We start from the raw sequence: 17,500 nt of genomic DNA, 5'->3' as shown, positions 1-17,500 counted from the left end.
TGCAAAGAAAAAAAACGCATACGGTTTCGCCGTATGGAACCGTATACATGTGCGTTTCCCATTGACGTCCATGTTAAAAAAGAAAAAAAAATAGTTATGCGGTTGCAATACGGTTTTTAAACCAGAGTCAAAATCGTGGTTGAACACGGTTTGGAGTACTGTTTAAAAAGCGTATTGCAAGCAAACCGTACGCATCAGGGTGCATACGGTTTGCAATGCTTTGCCTATGTATACCGTTTTCAATACCGTTCCATATGTTTTCACTAATGAAAACATATGCGGGAACCGTAGTTGAAAAACGTGATGTGAACCCAGCCTAACAAAGTATGAATAGGGCCTCATATTTGGCTCACGGTTTAAATCCATCAGTATTTTGTCAGTTCTCTTTTCTGATTCCAATCGTTTAGTCTAAAATGTTTTCTGATATCTTTCTTCTAATCTCCTGGGGGTAATGCTGAGATATGGAGGAGAACAGATGAGTGGTACGTGAGTGCTAAAAGTGCCACCAACATGTGCACTGTATGGAGGGGAATTGTAGCTTTAGACTAGGCCTGACTCCTCCAGTACTGTCCAGATAGTGGCCCTGGGTATAGGAGAATGTGATGTGACAGCTTGTGTGTAGTAGTGCCTGCAGAAGAGCGGTCAGCACTTCACGGGTGATGAGCAAGATGGGGCGGACATCGCAGAGCGCAACCTTTTTCCAGACATAAATAGGATTATTTCCTGTACAGATTCCCATGTGGCTTGTGACAGCTCAGGAGTCATAGCCCTGCACAGCCTTTGGGTGACCAAGAAGAAGGTGACAGTAAAAGTGTAGTGTCGTAGTCCAGGCTACTGTGCCTGGTATGTGAATGTTAAAGAATCCCTCTGGGTTTTAAATACCATGTATGTATGTATGTGTATATAAAATATATAAATTTTTTTTGTTTAAGCCTATATCATACACCCTCACCATCACTCGTCCTACAGCACAATGCGTGTCATTCCAGCACAGCTGCTTCCATGTAGGACTGCAGTGATTAATCAACATTATCGATTAAAAGAAATATCGGAACTAATCGACTTTAGTTGCAGCCATACCTTCATGTGTTGTGGTGTTTTTTTTTTTTTTTACCCCAATTTGTCTTGTGATCACATTCCTGACTCTCCAAATCTTCCAATACTAATGGTTCCAGCAGGAGGTCAGACGGACTTCTTGTGGAATACATGATGTCATCAGATTGCAGCCTGATAAGAGGGCCAGGTGCACGGATCAAACGCTAGGGATCGACCGATTATTGGTTTGGCCGATATTCACGATTTTGGACATTATCGGTATCGGCAATTACCTTGCAGATATGGCGATAATGCCCCGCCTCCCCTGCCAGAGACCGCTGCCGCTACCCCGTTGCCTCCCCCATCCCCGGTTTTATAGTTACCTGTTCCCGGGGCCTGGGGTCCGTGCTACTTCTGGCTCCTGCGACGTCACTGTCAGTGCGCACAGTGACAGCTCAGGACACCGCCGGAGCTAGAAGTAGCGTGGGCCCCGGGAACAGGTAATTATAAAACTGGGTATGGGGAGGCAATGGGGTAGCGGCGGCGGTCTCTGGCCCCGCAAAAGCTGCTGCAGTTCATTGATTTAAAGCGTCCGTTTTAATTTATTGATCTGCAGCGGCTTCTGCGGGGCCAGGTGGGGGTAAATAGCTGATAACTTATACCGGAATATCAGTATAAGTTATTGGCTATCGGCCTGAAAGGTCAGATTATCGGTATCGGCCCTAAAAAATCGATATCGGTCGATCCCTATCAAATGCCCCATCTAAAACCAAAGGTTTCATGGGAAAAGTTGGCAGCTTTAGGGTATGTTCACACTGTGGAATCTACTGAAAATACTTTGGCGGTAGGACCATGGGTCATTGAGCCGTCACCATTGACGGCTATGCAGTATTTGCGGAATTCCGCGCAAAGAATGAACATGTTCTTTCTTTGCATGGAACAATTTCAGTGGCGGAATTGTCCGCAGCTGAAATTCTGCAGTGAAAACTGGTCTCACGGACATTGATGGTACTGTGTACTGCGCGGAATTCCCCAGTACGGACGTACCCAGACAGAACCCACATCATTGTGCATTTGTAAACCAAGCCTGGATGGAGCCTATCCTATGACTGCCACATCAGCAATAAGATGTAAGAATAAGGGTCTAAAATACAGAAGAAAATATATTCTAGGTTATTTTATAATAATAATTTTTTTTTTTTAAAGATTTTTAGAACAGTACAAATCACATATTCCAAAACACAAAATTCCATCATGGAGTAGACATAAGATTAATTCAATAAGAATAAAACATTTACAACCAAAAGAACAAGTATTGGCTCTAGATGTTAAGAAAGCAAGACTACATGTATAGTAATGCATGAAGAGGAAAGGGACCGATCGGATTGAAGATAGAGGAACCATGGGCACCACACAGTGTTACACAATGGAGCTTTACTATTAAAATATGCATACAATATCTTGAGAGGCATTTTGAGAATATGGCTAATAACTTCTTTGGGGGGGGGGGGGGGGGGGTTAATAAGATATACCTTGTAGTTTTTCTTTAAAAAACTGCCAGTTCCATGTGTGAACCTAGGCCGTGGCTCTATGGGCATGGTGCGGACTATATGGCAGCACACCAGTGGCTCCGCAGTACAGAGCTATAGGCAATCTTTGTGCAGCCATATAGTGACTTTGTTTTGCATTGTATTATGGAGATGCCTCGAGGGTAGAATACCTTGGCATTGTGTATAAGTCTAAGGGCACCATATTGTACTCTTTCTGTATACATTACACCCTTCAGTATACACCCTTGTGCAGGAGCCCTGAGGAGCATGAGTGGCGGCACAGTGCACAGAAGGGATTGCCTTATACGGGGACCGTCATGCCTTTGGATGCTGTGCACAACTCTCACTTCTGCTCCCATGTTCCATGTCCAAATTTCACACATCATTTTTATGCTTTGGAAAATGTGGAATCCGGGCGTTCTTCTTGTTTTTGTTTTTGTACGAGGTGAATGTCCTAGGAAACTCGTAGATGTGACGTTTTGGCATGTGACAGGAGGTACCAGCTCTTTGCCAAGCTTGTAATTATCTCTTACGTGTACCAGCCGATCATAGGTGTGCCTTCAGATTTACAGACCCTAATACTAGGATGACAAATTTACTACATAGTAATAACAGTGTTGGCAGATCTGATTGATTTCTGGGGTGTTTTTTTTTTTTTTTTGCAATAGTTTGACATGTGAAAATTAACCATCTAACCCAACCCCTTATTGCTAAACTATGACTAGGTGCCCCACAGTGTCGTCCCCCACAGTAGAGCTGATTATTATGGCTTGCAGTCCATGTAAAGGTGCATTCACATCTAGGATATGTGGATCTGGAGAATTTCAAAACCGCCTCAAAGCGGCACTGCGCTATCATTACAGCACAGAGCGAGTTCGCTCTGTGCGTAATGACGGGTAATACAGGGGACGGAGCCGCGTGACGTCATGGCTCCGCCCCTCAAGCCATCACGGCCTGTCCCCTTAATGCAAGTCTATGGCAGGGGGCGTGACGACCGCCGCGCCCCCTCCCATAGACTTGTATTGAAAGGGGCGGAGCCGTTACATAACGATGCTCCGTCCCCTGTATCGCCCGTCATTACGTGCAGAGCGAACTCGCTCTGTGCTGTAATGATAGCGCAGTGCCCCCAGCAGCGGGACTGTGGCGATCTGACATCTTATCCCCTATCCTTTGGATAGGGGAGAAGATGTCTAGGGGCGGAGTACCCCTTTAATGACCCCGACCAGCTCTCTGAAATCAATGGGGGAAGGCGTGGATGCGGCAGCATTTTTGAAACTCTCCGGCTGCTGGATCCACAAATCCTAGATGTGTATGCACCCTAAAACAACTTTTTGCCCGTGTCTAGAATAATGAAAATGTTTCCATGTTTAGTGTGTGTGTATTAGTCACGTGACATGGTTCTTCTTTCACAGTATGATCTATGCGACCTATATCATTACATGACTAAAATGTTTCATTGTGGAGACAGACCCTTACTGAAATCTCGAGAATGGGGTTGTTTCGGCAGCAGCATGTACTTAGATCAGTGTTTCCCAACCAGGATGCCTCCAGCTGTTGCAAAACGACAACTCCCAGCATGCCCGGACAGCCAACGGCTGTCCGGGCATGCTGGGAGTTGTCGTTTTGCAACAGCTGGGGGCACCCTGGTTGGGAAACACTGACTTAGCTGTTTACAAGTCCCATTTAGATCTATTGTACTGTGGCAGAAATATCTGCAATGGCGCCGTCATTTTGATCTGTCCTATCTGCAGAGGTTTTCTCCTGATGGTGGTGTCCCTCAGTGGCTGACAGCCCTCCTTCTATCACAGTGTTTCCCAACCAGTGTGCCTTCAGCTGTTTCAGAACTACAACTCCCAGCATGCCCGGACAGCTAAATGCTAAAGGATGTCTGGCATGCTGGGAGTTGTAGTTTTGCAACAGCTGGGACCCCCGCGATCAGGCATCTTATCCCCTATCCTTTGGATGGGGGTAAGATGTCTTAGCGCCGGAGTACCCCTTTAAGAACCCCCCCCATCCTTCTTTGGCCTTGTTGTGGTGACCAGAGGTAATGAAGAATCCAAGAACAGGTTAACCTGCTGTCTGGAAATACCCATTTCAATTGCATAAGTGACAATTTTTACAGAATCCATTCAGACAAATCTTTCTCTCACTCTGTTCAGTGACCTGCAACTTGTGTATATAAAGCCTGTATGACAGACCAGCTCTAGCGGTCCCTGTTGCTTTTATTATTTGAGACAATCAAGCAGTCCCTAGGGATTCTGTAAAACTGGCATTGTGTACCATGAAAAACCTAATGTCTGTGTTAAGCTTAACCCAAAGGATTGTAGCTGACGTTGTCCTGACAGATCATTGTCGGCTGTCACGTGCGAGCTTTTTCCTTTTGTCTAATAAGCTTTTTCCTTCCTGACTTGTGCGCATCCATTGATCTCCTTCCAGGGTGTAAAGTACAAGGCCCCATGTGCATGTTTAGTTACCTGTTTTCTTCCTGTGAAACCTCTGTAGATACAGATTCCTACTCCACGCTCTGTCAGGACCATAGTAAGCCCTGTTGGGTGTGATACCTGTTCCCTTTGCAGCAGGTGCTCCCAGTCTTTCAGGTATCACATCTGTAATTATGGAGATATATCAATTGGTGGGAGTAAAAACCTTTGCATTTTACACAGTGCATTGGGTTGATGCCAAAACTTTGTGTAAATCATGATGGTATTGGTTTGATGCTGAAATGTATGTGGCTCAGAAGTTAAAAGTTGTATAGGTTTTCCTTCTGAGCCTATAAAATAATTTAAAGGGCACACGGCCATCCATATTACATATCAGAGGGATCCAGTTACCTGTCAGGGGCCCTGGTGTTCTTGTGAGCACTGCAGCCTCTTCAATGCTTCGGGCATGTTCACATGCTGTAGATTTTCTGCTGCTGATTTTCCAACCCATTGAGATAGATTTATCAGAGGATTTAAGCAGCTTTTTTTGCTTACAAAAGTCGCACAAAGTAAGCATAAAATACCAATCTGCCCTATCTAAGCAATTTTCAGCTTTTTACTTTGCAGTGGTCCAGGATTTATCTTGGCGAAAGTCGCACATAAGCAAATAAGTCGCAAATTCCTGTCAAAAAGTTGCAAGTGTAAGCAAGGTCAGACCTGGCTTACAAACTTGCCTATGACAGGATTTTCAAAAAGTCGCAGGTGAGACTTTTTGTGCGACTTTTTGTGTAGCTCTGCTCCTCGGCACCCACTCACATCTACCACCTGCCTGCAAGGTGTTGGGACTACAACTCCCAGCATGTCCTCACTGTAACTGGGAGGTGTAGTCCTGCAATAGCTATCGGGTGGGTGGTCGGGGAGCGAAGCTGTACAAAAAGTCGCAGGTGAGACTTTGTGCGACTTTTTTTTACTTTCATTTTCACAGGCACGGTGGGACAAGCGGGTAGGAGATGTACAGGAGGGTGACAAGCTTGTCACCCGCCCGCACATCTCCCGCCCACACAACACTGCTACAACTCCTAGCATGTCCTTACTGTAAGGACATTTCGGCGAATTGTAGTTGTGCAGCATGGGGAAAGTGTGTTAGATGGGTGGGCGGTGGACAAGATTGTCACCTGCCCATGCCGCATGACCACTCCCAGCACCAAAAACAGCACCTAACCCATGATTATTACCCCGGTACCCACCGCCACAAGGAAGAGCCGCTACTAACAGGCCTGGAGCGTTAAATATGGTGCTCCTGGGCCTAGGCGGTAACAGGCTGGCATTATTTAGGCTGGGGGGGGGGGGGGGGGGGCAGTAACAATGGTCCTCGCCCACCCTGGTAACGTCAGGCTGTTGCTGCTTGGTTGGTATATGGCTGAGAATGAAAATATGGGGGGAAAATATGGCGTTTCCCCCCCCCCCCATACATAATTAAATAATAAAAGAAAAGCGCTTAGGTTTCCCAGTATTTTTATTCTTAGCCAAATACCAACCAAACAACAACTAGGGGTGTGAATCGCCAAGAATTTGGCGATACGATTCGAATCGCGATACCAGTGTGGCGATTCGATAAATCCCGATATTTTGCGATACCGTCTAGGTGACGATACATCACGATATATCCCGATACATCGCCCACCTGGGATCATTCATAGATCCCAATAGACGCCGCTGTCAGCTTTGACAGCGGCGATCTAGTAGTCCAACGCACACTTTTTTTTTTTTTTATCCCGTCCAGGCTGCAAAATAAAAGAAAACACACTTTCTCTTACCTGCCAACGAGCCCTCGGAGCTCCGGTACACTCCGGTACAGGTGTTCGGTCCCCGGGCTGTATTCTTCTTACTTCCTGTTAGCCCGGCACGTCACACGGAGCTTCAGCCTATCACCAGCAGAGGCGGGACATCGCTGCGGCCGGTGATAGCCCGGCACGTCACAAGGAGCTTGAGCCTAACAGGAAGTAAGAAGAATACAGCCCGGGGACCCAACACCTGTACTGGAGTGTACCGGAGCTCCGAGGGCTCGTTGGCAGGTAAGAGAATGTGTGTTTTCTTTTATTTTGCAGCCCGGACGGGATAAAATGAGAAAAATGTGCTCCGGACTACTCCTTTAATAGCCAGCCGCGGCGATCGCCGCATGCTTACTATTAGCGGCGGCCCCCGGCTACTGAGAACAGCCGGGGGCTGCAGATTATGGAGTGGGCACGAGTCGTAGCCCGCTCCATACACCCAGAGTGCTGCCGCGTCTGATCCGGCCTGCCCGGCTCCACAAATGTGGAACTTGTATCTCCTGATGCCCGGGACATGCTGTTCCGGGCGTCAGGAGATACAAATTCCACATCCCTAAAAGAATTGATTCAAAAATATTTGGAATCGATTCAATATCTCCAAATGAAAAAATCGCGATAATCGCTCGAATCTATTTTTTTCTTACATCCCTAACAACAGTTACCAGGGTGGGCGAGGACCATTGTTACTGGCCCTCCCCGCCTCTTCCCGACACCCCTGTGGCGGTGGGTACTGGGGTAATAATCGGGGGTTAGCACTAGCTTGTTTTGGGGCTAACGCTAAGCCCTGGCTTAGTGTCGGACTCCGTCTGTATGACTGCTTCCACTACTAAGTAGTGCTGGGCGGTATACCGGTTCAAACTGAATACCTCTCAGAGAGGCCATCATATGTTGAAGGCAGCATCAACATACAACGCTTTTGTATGTCGGGGCCATCGCATAAACGGCTATCCGGTAGCGCAGACTGCTTTAGCTGCTGCCGGATAGCCATTTAAGGTGCCCCGTGTGGTCCGGTGGGTGTCACTTACCTGTACCGGAGCTCCGGACCATCCTCTTCGGGATCCCCTGCATCGCCGGCACTCTCAATAGTCGGCATCGCACACGCCGGTCCGCATGTTTGAGACCCCTGTCATATACTTTACATTGCACGAATCCCTCAACATACGATGGTTTCAACTAACGATCGTTCATTTGGAACTAATTACCATCGTATGTTGAGGGACCACTGTACTTCACTCCTCCCCTCTGCGCTCAATGCATTAGAAGGGCCCTATGGGCTATATTAGGACCCATCTCCTGTGCTCACCAAGAAAGGTAGAAAAGCAAACTTCACCCGACTATAACTAATAATCAGAGGAGGTCTCAGCACTGAGACCTTGAACAATTTTAATTTTTGATAAGTCTATGCGACACATGAGTTAATTTAAGGGACAGTAACACTTAAAAGATCCACATTGCAATGTATGCCGTGTGAAGTGTGATTAAAATCTCGTCCACTGGCCTAATTCTGTATTCTGCAGCAGATTTTTACCTGCAACAAAGAAAAATCTGCAGCACTTTCATCCCTTGTGAATTTACTTCAGAGCTGTAATCATTGACCTGCCTATAATATCGGAGGGCGCTTTGTCTCTTTTCCTTGTCTTTTTGCCAGTAAAGCGAGGAAATGGATCTACTTATTGCAGAGACTAAGTGGCAAACAATAGGAAATTCTATTACCTGCAGAAACCAAGCTGGCATAGTCCCAGGGCTGACTCTAGCATTGCCCACAGATGCCACTAAGGATATTTAGTTTCCTGGTTTTTAGGGAATGATATTATAGTAATTCTGGTAACCTACACTTGATGTATGGCAGCTTAAAGCCTACCTGCTTATCAAAATCTCTGCGAGTTCTACATTTTGACCGGCATTTATCATTGTTGATGTAAGTGAAGCATTTCTCGTTGTAGGTGTAAGTGAAGCATTTCTCGTTGTAGGTGTAAGTGAAGCATTTCTCGTTGTAGGTGTAAGTGAAGCATTTCTCGTTGTAGGTGTAAGTGAAGCATTTCTCGTTGTAGGTGTAAGTGAAGCATTTCTCGTTGTAGGTGTAAGTGAAGCATTTCTCGTTGTAGGTGTAAGTGAAGCATTTCTCGTTGTAGGTGTAAGTGAAGCATTTCTCGTTGTAGGTGTAAGTGAAGCATTTCTCGTTGTAGGTGTAAGTGAAGCATTTCTCGTTGTAGGTGTAAGTGAAGCATTTCTCGTTGTAGGTGTAAGTGAAGCATTTCTCGTTGTAGGTGTAAGTGAAGCATTTTTTTTGACACCTTTTTTTTTTTGTGTGCTGGAGCACCAAATCTATTAAATGGTCACAGAGCATTTGATCAATTTTTTTGCCGGTCACATTTTCTGAAATTTCTCTCTTCACATCCACCAAAAAGCTAAGTGAAGTCTGGGCTGGGGTAGTTTTAGAGACTTTTCAGTGGCTTTGCACCTTTTTTTCACCTTTTCACAAAAAGGCGCAGTTCATAAAACCCTTCCATATCGGGTGCATTGCCAAAATCAGTGGATTGCAGCTCAAAATCTGCAGAAATGTGTAAACCAAAAGGCACAAATAAACCCTACTGGGGTCTTTTTTTTTTTTTGCATCCTTTTCTAGACACAAAAAACAGTCTAAAGACAATGATAAATGTCGTCCCTTGTTTCTAGCTTACTGCTCCCAGTATGCACTGCAGACAAGCGCCTATTTCTTCCGACTCCACCATACACACGCATACACACTTTGCTCAGCCGAATGCTGAACAAAAGGGTTAGGCGTTAGAAATCCAGCATGCCCGATCCTTCTCTTCCCTGACATCCTCTGTGGAGGCAGAGTTTTGAGGCCCCCCATACACATAAGATGGGCATTTTTAGAAACCAGCGTTCCTCCAGCTGCTGCAAAACTACAACTCCCAGCATGCCCGGACAGCCTTTGGCTGTCCGGGCATGCTAGGAGTTGTAGTTTTGCAACAGCTGGAGGCACAATGGTTTGGAAACATTGCATTACACTGTCTGTGTAAATGTGTGAATGAAACCTGGATGGAAAATACCGCTATATTACGGCACAGTTGATCCTACAATATTGAGTCAGTTTTTCCTGGATACGGACAGATCCTGTTGCTGGTTGTTTGTGCTCGGAGCTCTGTCACTTGTGCCTGGAAATTTCCTTAGTGACACGGCCTGGTCCTGGCGGCTGAACGTCATTAATAGCTCTCTTCTATAGGCTAAGATGACAGGTCGGCGGTGCCTGCCCTCGGAAACTCTAGCAAATCTGCTAGATCAATTGCTTCTCACCTTTGAACTGAGTCCTCTCAAGATTAGGCAATCCAAGGGGACAATAAATGCTTTGCCAGTCATCCTGCCATCGAGTGACCAGAATTAAATGTGGAAATCTTGCCACATCACCCAAGGGACTGCCACCCAGCTTATCTAGAGTCCTGAATGGGAAATCTTGAGACAGGGATAGTCCACTAAGTGCATTTAGACATGGCAGCATTTTTCTGAGATTCCACTGTGAATTTTTACACGTGTGCGTGGAGACTTTACTGAAAAATGCAGAAACACGTGCATGTTTCTATACCTCATCTGAACATGTTGTACCATCACTTGCTGCAAATCTACCACGTTTAAACTCCACTGCCGACATTGGTCCGTGTGGTAAGACAAGCATGCTGTGGATTCTTTTTATTTTTTTATGTTTTAGGGTAAGCTGCCATAGATGTACACATGGACTATTATATTATATTTCCCCTCTGCAGGCTCCATTTCCATATTTCAGTTTTCTCTGAGCTAGTGGTTAGAGACAAGGTGCAATGGTATGTCCCATACACTGCACACTCACAGAGATCTTGTTCCCTTTATCTCTATACACATAAGAAACAGCAGCATGGAAGAAATTGGAGAGTAGTACTGTAAATCCAGCACGGGTGAGATCCAATACTCGCTTATAAGCTCCTTTTAAAATATTTGGGTTTAAATCCACTATTGGACTAGAATACTCTTCACTGTGCTCTTCTATATCCTTACATAGAGTTCATACACTTATAAGCTCCTATAGTCGGTCCTCTGGCCCTTTCCAGTCTCCCGTTAGGCTGGGTTCACATCACGTTTTCAGCCATACATGACTGCATACGCCTGGGGGAGCTAAAACCGGGCACTCCCTTATCCGTGCCGTATGCTGCCCGTATATGTAATTCATTTCAATGAGTCGACCGGAGTTAAACGCTGACTCCGGTCGGACCGAAAAACCATGGTCGACTATGGTTTTAGGTCCGGTGGAAAACTGCATACAGGGCAAAAATGAGCCGACCGGAGTCAGCGTTTCACTCCGGTCAGCTCATCTCCTATGTAGATTTTAAAGCGCAACTGTCATGAAATTTTGGTACACTAACCTGCACAAAGCCTTTGTACTGTGTGCAGATGGTGGGTATAGTAATATTTTTACCTAATATTTGCAGGCTTTCATGACTGCAAAAAATGCTTTTATTCAAAGCCACTGACAGTTGGATAGGCGTGGCACGAGGTACGCGATGCCCCGCCACCCCCACGCCTACCCCGTATGTCAGCGCTGGGACCGCTGTGTGATTGATACACAGGTCCCAGCGCATGCGCCCTTCAGCTAAACTAACCTGTGCGCCGCTGTGTGTCATCCAGCAAGCGCTTGCTACCGCCGCAGTCTTCCTCCTCAGTGCGCCTGCGCAGAGCAGCGCACAATCAGGTTAGTTCTCCATACTAGGTGCAGAGAGGAAGCGCACTCTCTGCACCTAGCACTGCGCAGGTGCACAGAGGAGGAAGACGGCGGCGGGAGCGAGCGCTTGCTGGATGACACAGCAGCGCGCAGGTTAGATTAGCTGAAGGGCGCATGTGCTGGGACCTGTGTGTCAATAACACAGCGGTCCCAGCGCTGACATACGGGGTGTGCTGGCGGGGCATCACGTACCTCGTGCCACGCCTATCTGACAGTCAGTGGCTTTGAATAAAAGCATTTTTTGCAGTCATGAAAGCCACCAAATATTAGGTAAAATATTGCTAAACCCACCACCTGCACACAGTACAAAGGCTGTGTGCAGGTTATTGCACCAAAATTTCATGACAGTTGCACTTTAATGGACAGCATTTAAACTGATTCCTCAGTGATCTCTGAGAAGATATTTTAGCAGTGTCTTATGTTTGCTGCAACTATCGATTTATGCAAAGGTTCACTGAATCAATATTGACCATTTTAAGGGACACTCAGGTACACAACTTCTTATCCACTATCCACGTGTCAGATTGCGGGTGGCCTGACCGCTGGGACCTCCATGATGTCCTTCTCGGTACCCTGAACATTTCTGTTAAGAACACCGGCTCTTCTCTTGTTGGAAGCGACCTTGGTCGAACATGTATCTCTATGGGAAAGCAGGAGATAACACGCTCGTGTAGCTCTACCTGTGCGGTGGTCAACAGTCTCCTTGCATGGGGAGAGCTGGGGTGCCTGGCAGGAGATAGCGAGAGGGCCCAGCAGTCAGACCCCCATGGGATCAGACTCTTCTCCTTTATCCTGTGGATAGGGATAAGATGTTGTGTACTGGAGTTCCCCTTTAAGTCTGCAGTATGCTCATACTTTTCCAAATATGCAGCAGATTTTTGCAACAGATTTCTCCACTTTCAATGTAGCAGTGATGATCTACTGGAAATCCATATGCAGATTCTGCGACACAATTGCTACAAGATTTAAAGGGGGGGGGGGAGGGGGATGGAGTATTCCCCAATGTCTGAAGACATCCTACATCTGTAGTGAATAAAGTTCAACATTGTTTAGTTTTTACCTAATAGTGTAATGTATTTATTTTTTTTTTTATTGCAGGTGACGAATGCCACGAATCAGATTGTTATGAACTGTGCCGACATAGACATTATCACTGCCTCGTATGTGCCAGAAGGAGATGAAGGTGAGTTACCATATATGTTTAAGGGACAAGACACACTTCCTTTCTGTACCCTAAAGTATTTTTTGTGTGTTCATAGTTTAGTTATGTGCAAGGGTATGATCACACGTGCTGTATTCTACTGAATATTTGCTGCTGTGTGTTTTCCTACCCATTGATGTCAAATTAGCTGCGTTTTGCTACCCAGTGACTTCAATGTTAGTAAAATACGCAGCAGCAAAATATAGCACGTGACCCTACCCTTAAAGGGCTACTTCACTAGCCAGTGTTCCGGCTGCGTTCGGAACATTTGCGGGGGTCGGCCACGCCTCCTTGTGATGTCAAGCCATGCTCCTCAATGCATGTCTATGGGAGGGGGGGGGGGGCCTGCATTGAGGGGGTGTGGCCGACCCCTGCAGCGCGTGTACAACGTTCGGAACGAAATGTTCGCAGCCGGAACACTGGCCAGTGGAGTACCCCTTTAAGGTACAGACCGATTTATCACTAGCCTAATAAAGACTCCTATTAATGTCCTTGTTAAGGACATAAGTTGTGGGTCAAGCCTGGGACTTGGGCTGTAATACTGTATTATGTTAGTGTCGAGATGACCTAAAACTTTATCTTGCCTGGATTCAGTAGGCAGTTTCTAGGGAAGTAGAGAAAGTGACTTGGTTTGTACCATTGCATTGTAAATGTGGCCAGTCTTGCAAGCACCTCAAAAATACGCTGCTTTGGACTTTTTAGTGATCTTGAAAAGATAGACGTAACGGTTAACTATCATTTAAAAAAAGGTCACATTACATGTCAAGTTTTGATCGCATCGGGTCTCCTGCGATCACTATTTATATTCGTGTGGGGTGAGGGGATCCACAGGTCGGTCGGAGAGTTGAGTGAAATTTACTGCAGACAGCTGGACCCTATTTACTAATTATGTGACTTGTGAAGGCATTTGCTTGCACTAGATCTTTGTTGGGGGGTCTCAGTTTTTTTTCTGATTTAGATTTTTAACCCCTTCCCGCAAATGGACGTATATAATTACGTCCACTGTGGGCTCCCGCTGTATGACGTGTGCTCAGCAGGTGAGCGCACATCATACCCGGTGGGTCCTGGTTGCTATCAGCAACCAGGACCCGCGGCTAATACCGGGCATCGCCGATCGTGCTGATGTCCGGTATTAACCCTATAGATGCCGCAATCAAAGTTTATTGCTGCATTTAAAACGGGAGATTGCTGTTGCCGGTTAGCTCAGCGCGCTGTTCAGGACCGCCGTAGTGAGATTGGGGCATACCGAACAGCCAACACTTTACCTTGCTCCTCGCTGTCTGATCAGCATTTGATTGCTCCAAGCCTGAGATCCAGGCTTGAGCAATCGAGCGCAGATAACACACTGATCAATGCTATGATATGCTATGGCTTGGCATTGTTTAGTGTATGCAATCAAATAATGCATGTAATAATCCCCTATGGGGACAAAAAAAAAATTTAAGTCAATAAATGTGATTTAACCCCTTCCCTAATAACAGTTTGAATCCCCCCTCCCTTTTCCCATTTAAAAAAAAAATGTTAAAATAAATAATAATGTGATATCGCCGTGAGAGTAAATGTCCAAACTAAAAAAATATAATGTTAAACTGCACGGTCAAAGGAGTACATGTAAAAAAAAAAAAAATCCCAAAATTGCTTATTTTTGGTCACTTTGTATACCCTAAAAAAAGCGATCAAAATGTCCCATCAAAACAAAAATGGTACTGATAAAAACTTCAAATCACGGCACAAAAAATTAGCTCTCGTACTGCCCAGTTTATGGAAAAATAAAAATTATAGGGTCAGAAGATGACCATTTTAAACATTACAAATTTTTGTGCATGTAGTAATAATTTTTTTTTTTTTTTTTTAAGTAGTAAAATAAAATATATAAATTAGGTATCCTTGTAAACATATGGACCTACAGAATAAAGATATGCTGTCCGTTTGTACTGAAAAGTGCACTGCATAGAATTGGAAGCCCCCAAACTTTACAAAATGGCGTGTTTTTTTTTTTTCCCCCCAAATTTTGCCCCAAATATTATTTATTTTTTTTTGTTACGCTGTAGAAATGATTGCCACTACAAAGTAAAATTGGTGGGGCAAAAAATAAGCCTTCATATGAGTCTGTAGATGAAAAATTTAAAGTGTTATGATTTTTAGAAGGTTTTTAGAAACTAAAATGCAAAAATTAAAAATGGCCCCAGAGGGGGAAGGGGTTTTAATAACTTTGTAATATAACATGTAATATTTTCTAGGGATCGACCGATATCGATTTTTTAAAAAAAATTTTTTTATTTTTAGGGCCAATACTGATAATCTGTGGCCTTTCAGGCCGATAGCCGATAATTTATACTGGAATATCGGTATAAGTGATCGGCTATTTCTCCACCCCCCGGCCCCGAAGAAGCCGCTGCAGATCATTGATTTAAAGCGGGTGCTTTAAATCGATGAACTGCAGCGGCTTTTGCTGGGCCAGAGACCGTCACCCGCCGGTTTTATAATTACCTGTTTCCAGGGTCCGTGCTACTTCTGGCTGCCGTCCTGAGCTGTCACTGTGCGCACTGACGGTGACGTCGCGTTGAGGTCGTCACTCGTCATTGCGCAACGCAGGACGCAGCAGGAGCCAGAAGTAGCGCGGACCCCGGGAATAGGTAACTTTCAAACCGGGGATGGGGGAGGCAATGTGGGGGGGGGGGCGGGCGGTGCGGGGAGCTGTGCCGATAACGTCAAAAATCGTGAATATCGGCCAAACCGATAATCGTTCGATCCCTAATATTTTCCCCCTCTTCTGAATTATTTTGTATTGGTCAAATACATAAAATCACAGTAAAACATTTTTGATTCTATGGTTTGACACAATATTAAAAAGTCTTGAATATTTATGCAAGGCTCTTAACATATTTTCATATGACTTTTTTTTATTTTTTATTTTTTTGCTTGAGAGATTGGCTTGGTGGGAAGCAAGTGGGGACTTGGTCTAGTGTTTTGCAGTTCTGCCGGCACTGATACCCACTCTTACTGCATGTTGTGTTCTCCTAAATCCAGATACCTGTATATGAAAGACACAGAAAAGGAAATACTTTATTATACAGGTGCAGCACATTTCAAAGAGCAGGAAGCAGCTAGGAAATGTATCAGTCAACCCACCAACTAGTGTCACAAATAGGCACCTCATTAGGAGTTGCTAATAGGATTATGGGTGGTTACCAAATAATTAAGCATTTTCTTTAGTTATTCTAGATATGCTCAAATGGAGGGCTTGAATCTACAATATATATAGATGAGTGTGTGTGTGTGTAAAAAGTATTAGTTTCATATAGGACATCTGCTAAACTTCAGAATTCAGTTTCAGTAGGAAGTGTAGAGCTAATCGTGACATATTTGCCTTTGGTTGAGTTCAGCGAATGACAAGTGAGATTACAGAGGGTCAAGGAGGAGAAGAGAGGAGGAAGCAAATCAAGTGACTTCAGCTTGTGATGAATTAGCGTTGAAATGTTGGGAAGGAAAGAGGGCGACTTAAGAATGGGTGTGACAATTGATGTTATGTTTAAGAAGAAGAAAGTGGAGGCTGCAGGAGGATATTCCACTTACAGTAAAGCCTATAATTTATTAATAATAGCCTGACATGTGAAAGCATATCGGCCTGAAGATGATTCCCATGTAGTAGAAAAGATATACAGTGGGTCTAGTTGAGGCATCTCTGGTTTGTGCAGTGGACTGAAGGAGCAGAATTGAAAGACAAGATTTATCACTAGCGGGTATAACAACATGATCACCTATCTTGCGATGTACTCAACAATATCAAGAAAGCCTATAGAAAATCAACAGAGCGCTGGCTTTGTGTGCAGTGGGCTCTGTCATATACTAGGCCTAAATTTTCCTCCCCAGGGTTTGGCTCCTCCCCAATCCGCTAATTTATTTCTAGTCTGTGGATAGGGAATAACTTGGTTAAATGAGAATAACAAAGACCAGCTAAGTTTGCATTCAAACATGTAGCATTATTATTTGTCCAGCAGAACATCAGAGCACTTGGCAGCAGCTACACCCAGCGCGTTTCTGATGCCATAGGACTTCCTAAATCATGGGTATCACATGGTGTGAGAATCCATCACTTTTAAACCTGGTACATACCACCTTGTGAGGTTTGGATTGGGATTGTGCCTACAGACCACCAGTACGTGTGTGTGTACGTGTGTGTGTACGTGTGTGTGTACGTGTGTGTGTACGTGTGTGTGTACGTGTGTGTGTACGTGTGTGTGTACGTGTGTGTGTACGTGTGTGTGTACGTGTGTGTGTACGTGTGTGTGTACGTGTGTGTGTACGTGTGTGTGTACGTGTGTGTGTACGTGTGTGTGTACGTGTGTGTGTACGTGTGTGTGTACGTGTGTGTGTACGTGTGTGTGTGTACGTGTGTGTGTGTACGTGTGTGTACGTGTGTGTGTGTACGTGTGTGTGTACGTGTGTGTGTGTACGTGTGTGTGTGTACGTGTGTGTGTGTACGTGTGTGTGTGTACGTGTGTGTGTGTACGTGTGTGTACGTGTGTGTGTACGTGTGTGTGTGTACGTGTGTGTGTGTACGTGTGTGTGTGTACGTGTGTGTGTGTACGTGTGTGTGTGTGTGTACGTGTGTGTGTGTGTGTGTACGTGTGTGTGTGTGTGTGTACGTGTGTGTGTGTGTGTGTGTACGTGTGTGTGTGTGTGTACGTGTGTGTGTGTGTGTACGT

The 17,500-nt window shown here is 45.2% G+C and overlaps 1 protein-coding gene across 1 annotated transcript in view; it reads left to right on the top strand.

The window, feature by feature from the left end:
* Positions 1-17,500, top strand: part of NPEPPS (aminopeptidase puromycin sensitive) — a 71,112-nt gene that overhangs the window by 4,099 nt on the left and 49,513 nt on the right. The window contains exon 2 of the mRNA XM_056547571.1: positions 12,689-12,773. Within this exon, the coding sequence (XP_056403546.1) occupies positions 12,689-12,773 (85 nt within the window). The remainder of the gene's footprint in view (positions 1-12,688; positions 12,774-17,500) is intronic.

This window comes from Hyla sarda, chromosome 12, assembly GCF_029499605.1.
Source record: "Hyla sarda isolate aHylSar1 chromosome 12, aHylSar1.hap1, whole genome shotgun sequence".
NCBI lineage: Eukaryota > Metazoa > Chordata > Amphibia > Anura > Hylidae > Hyla > Hyla sarda.
This window is presented reverse-complemented; position numbering and strand designations above follow the sequence as displayed.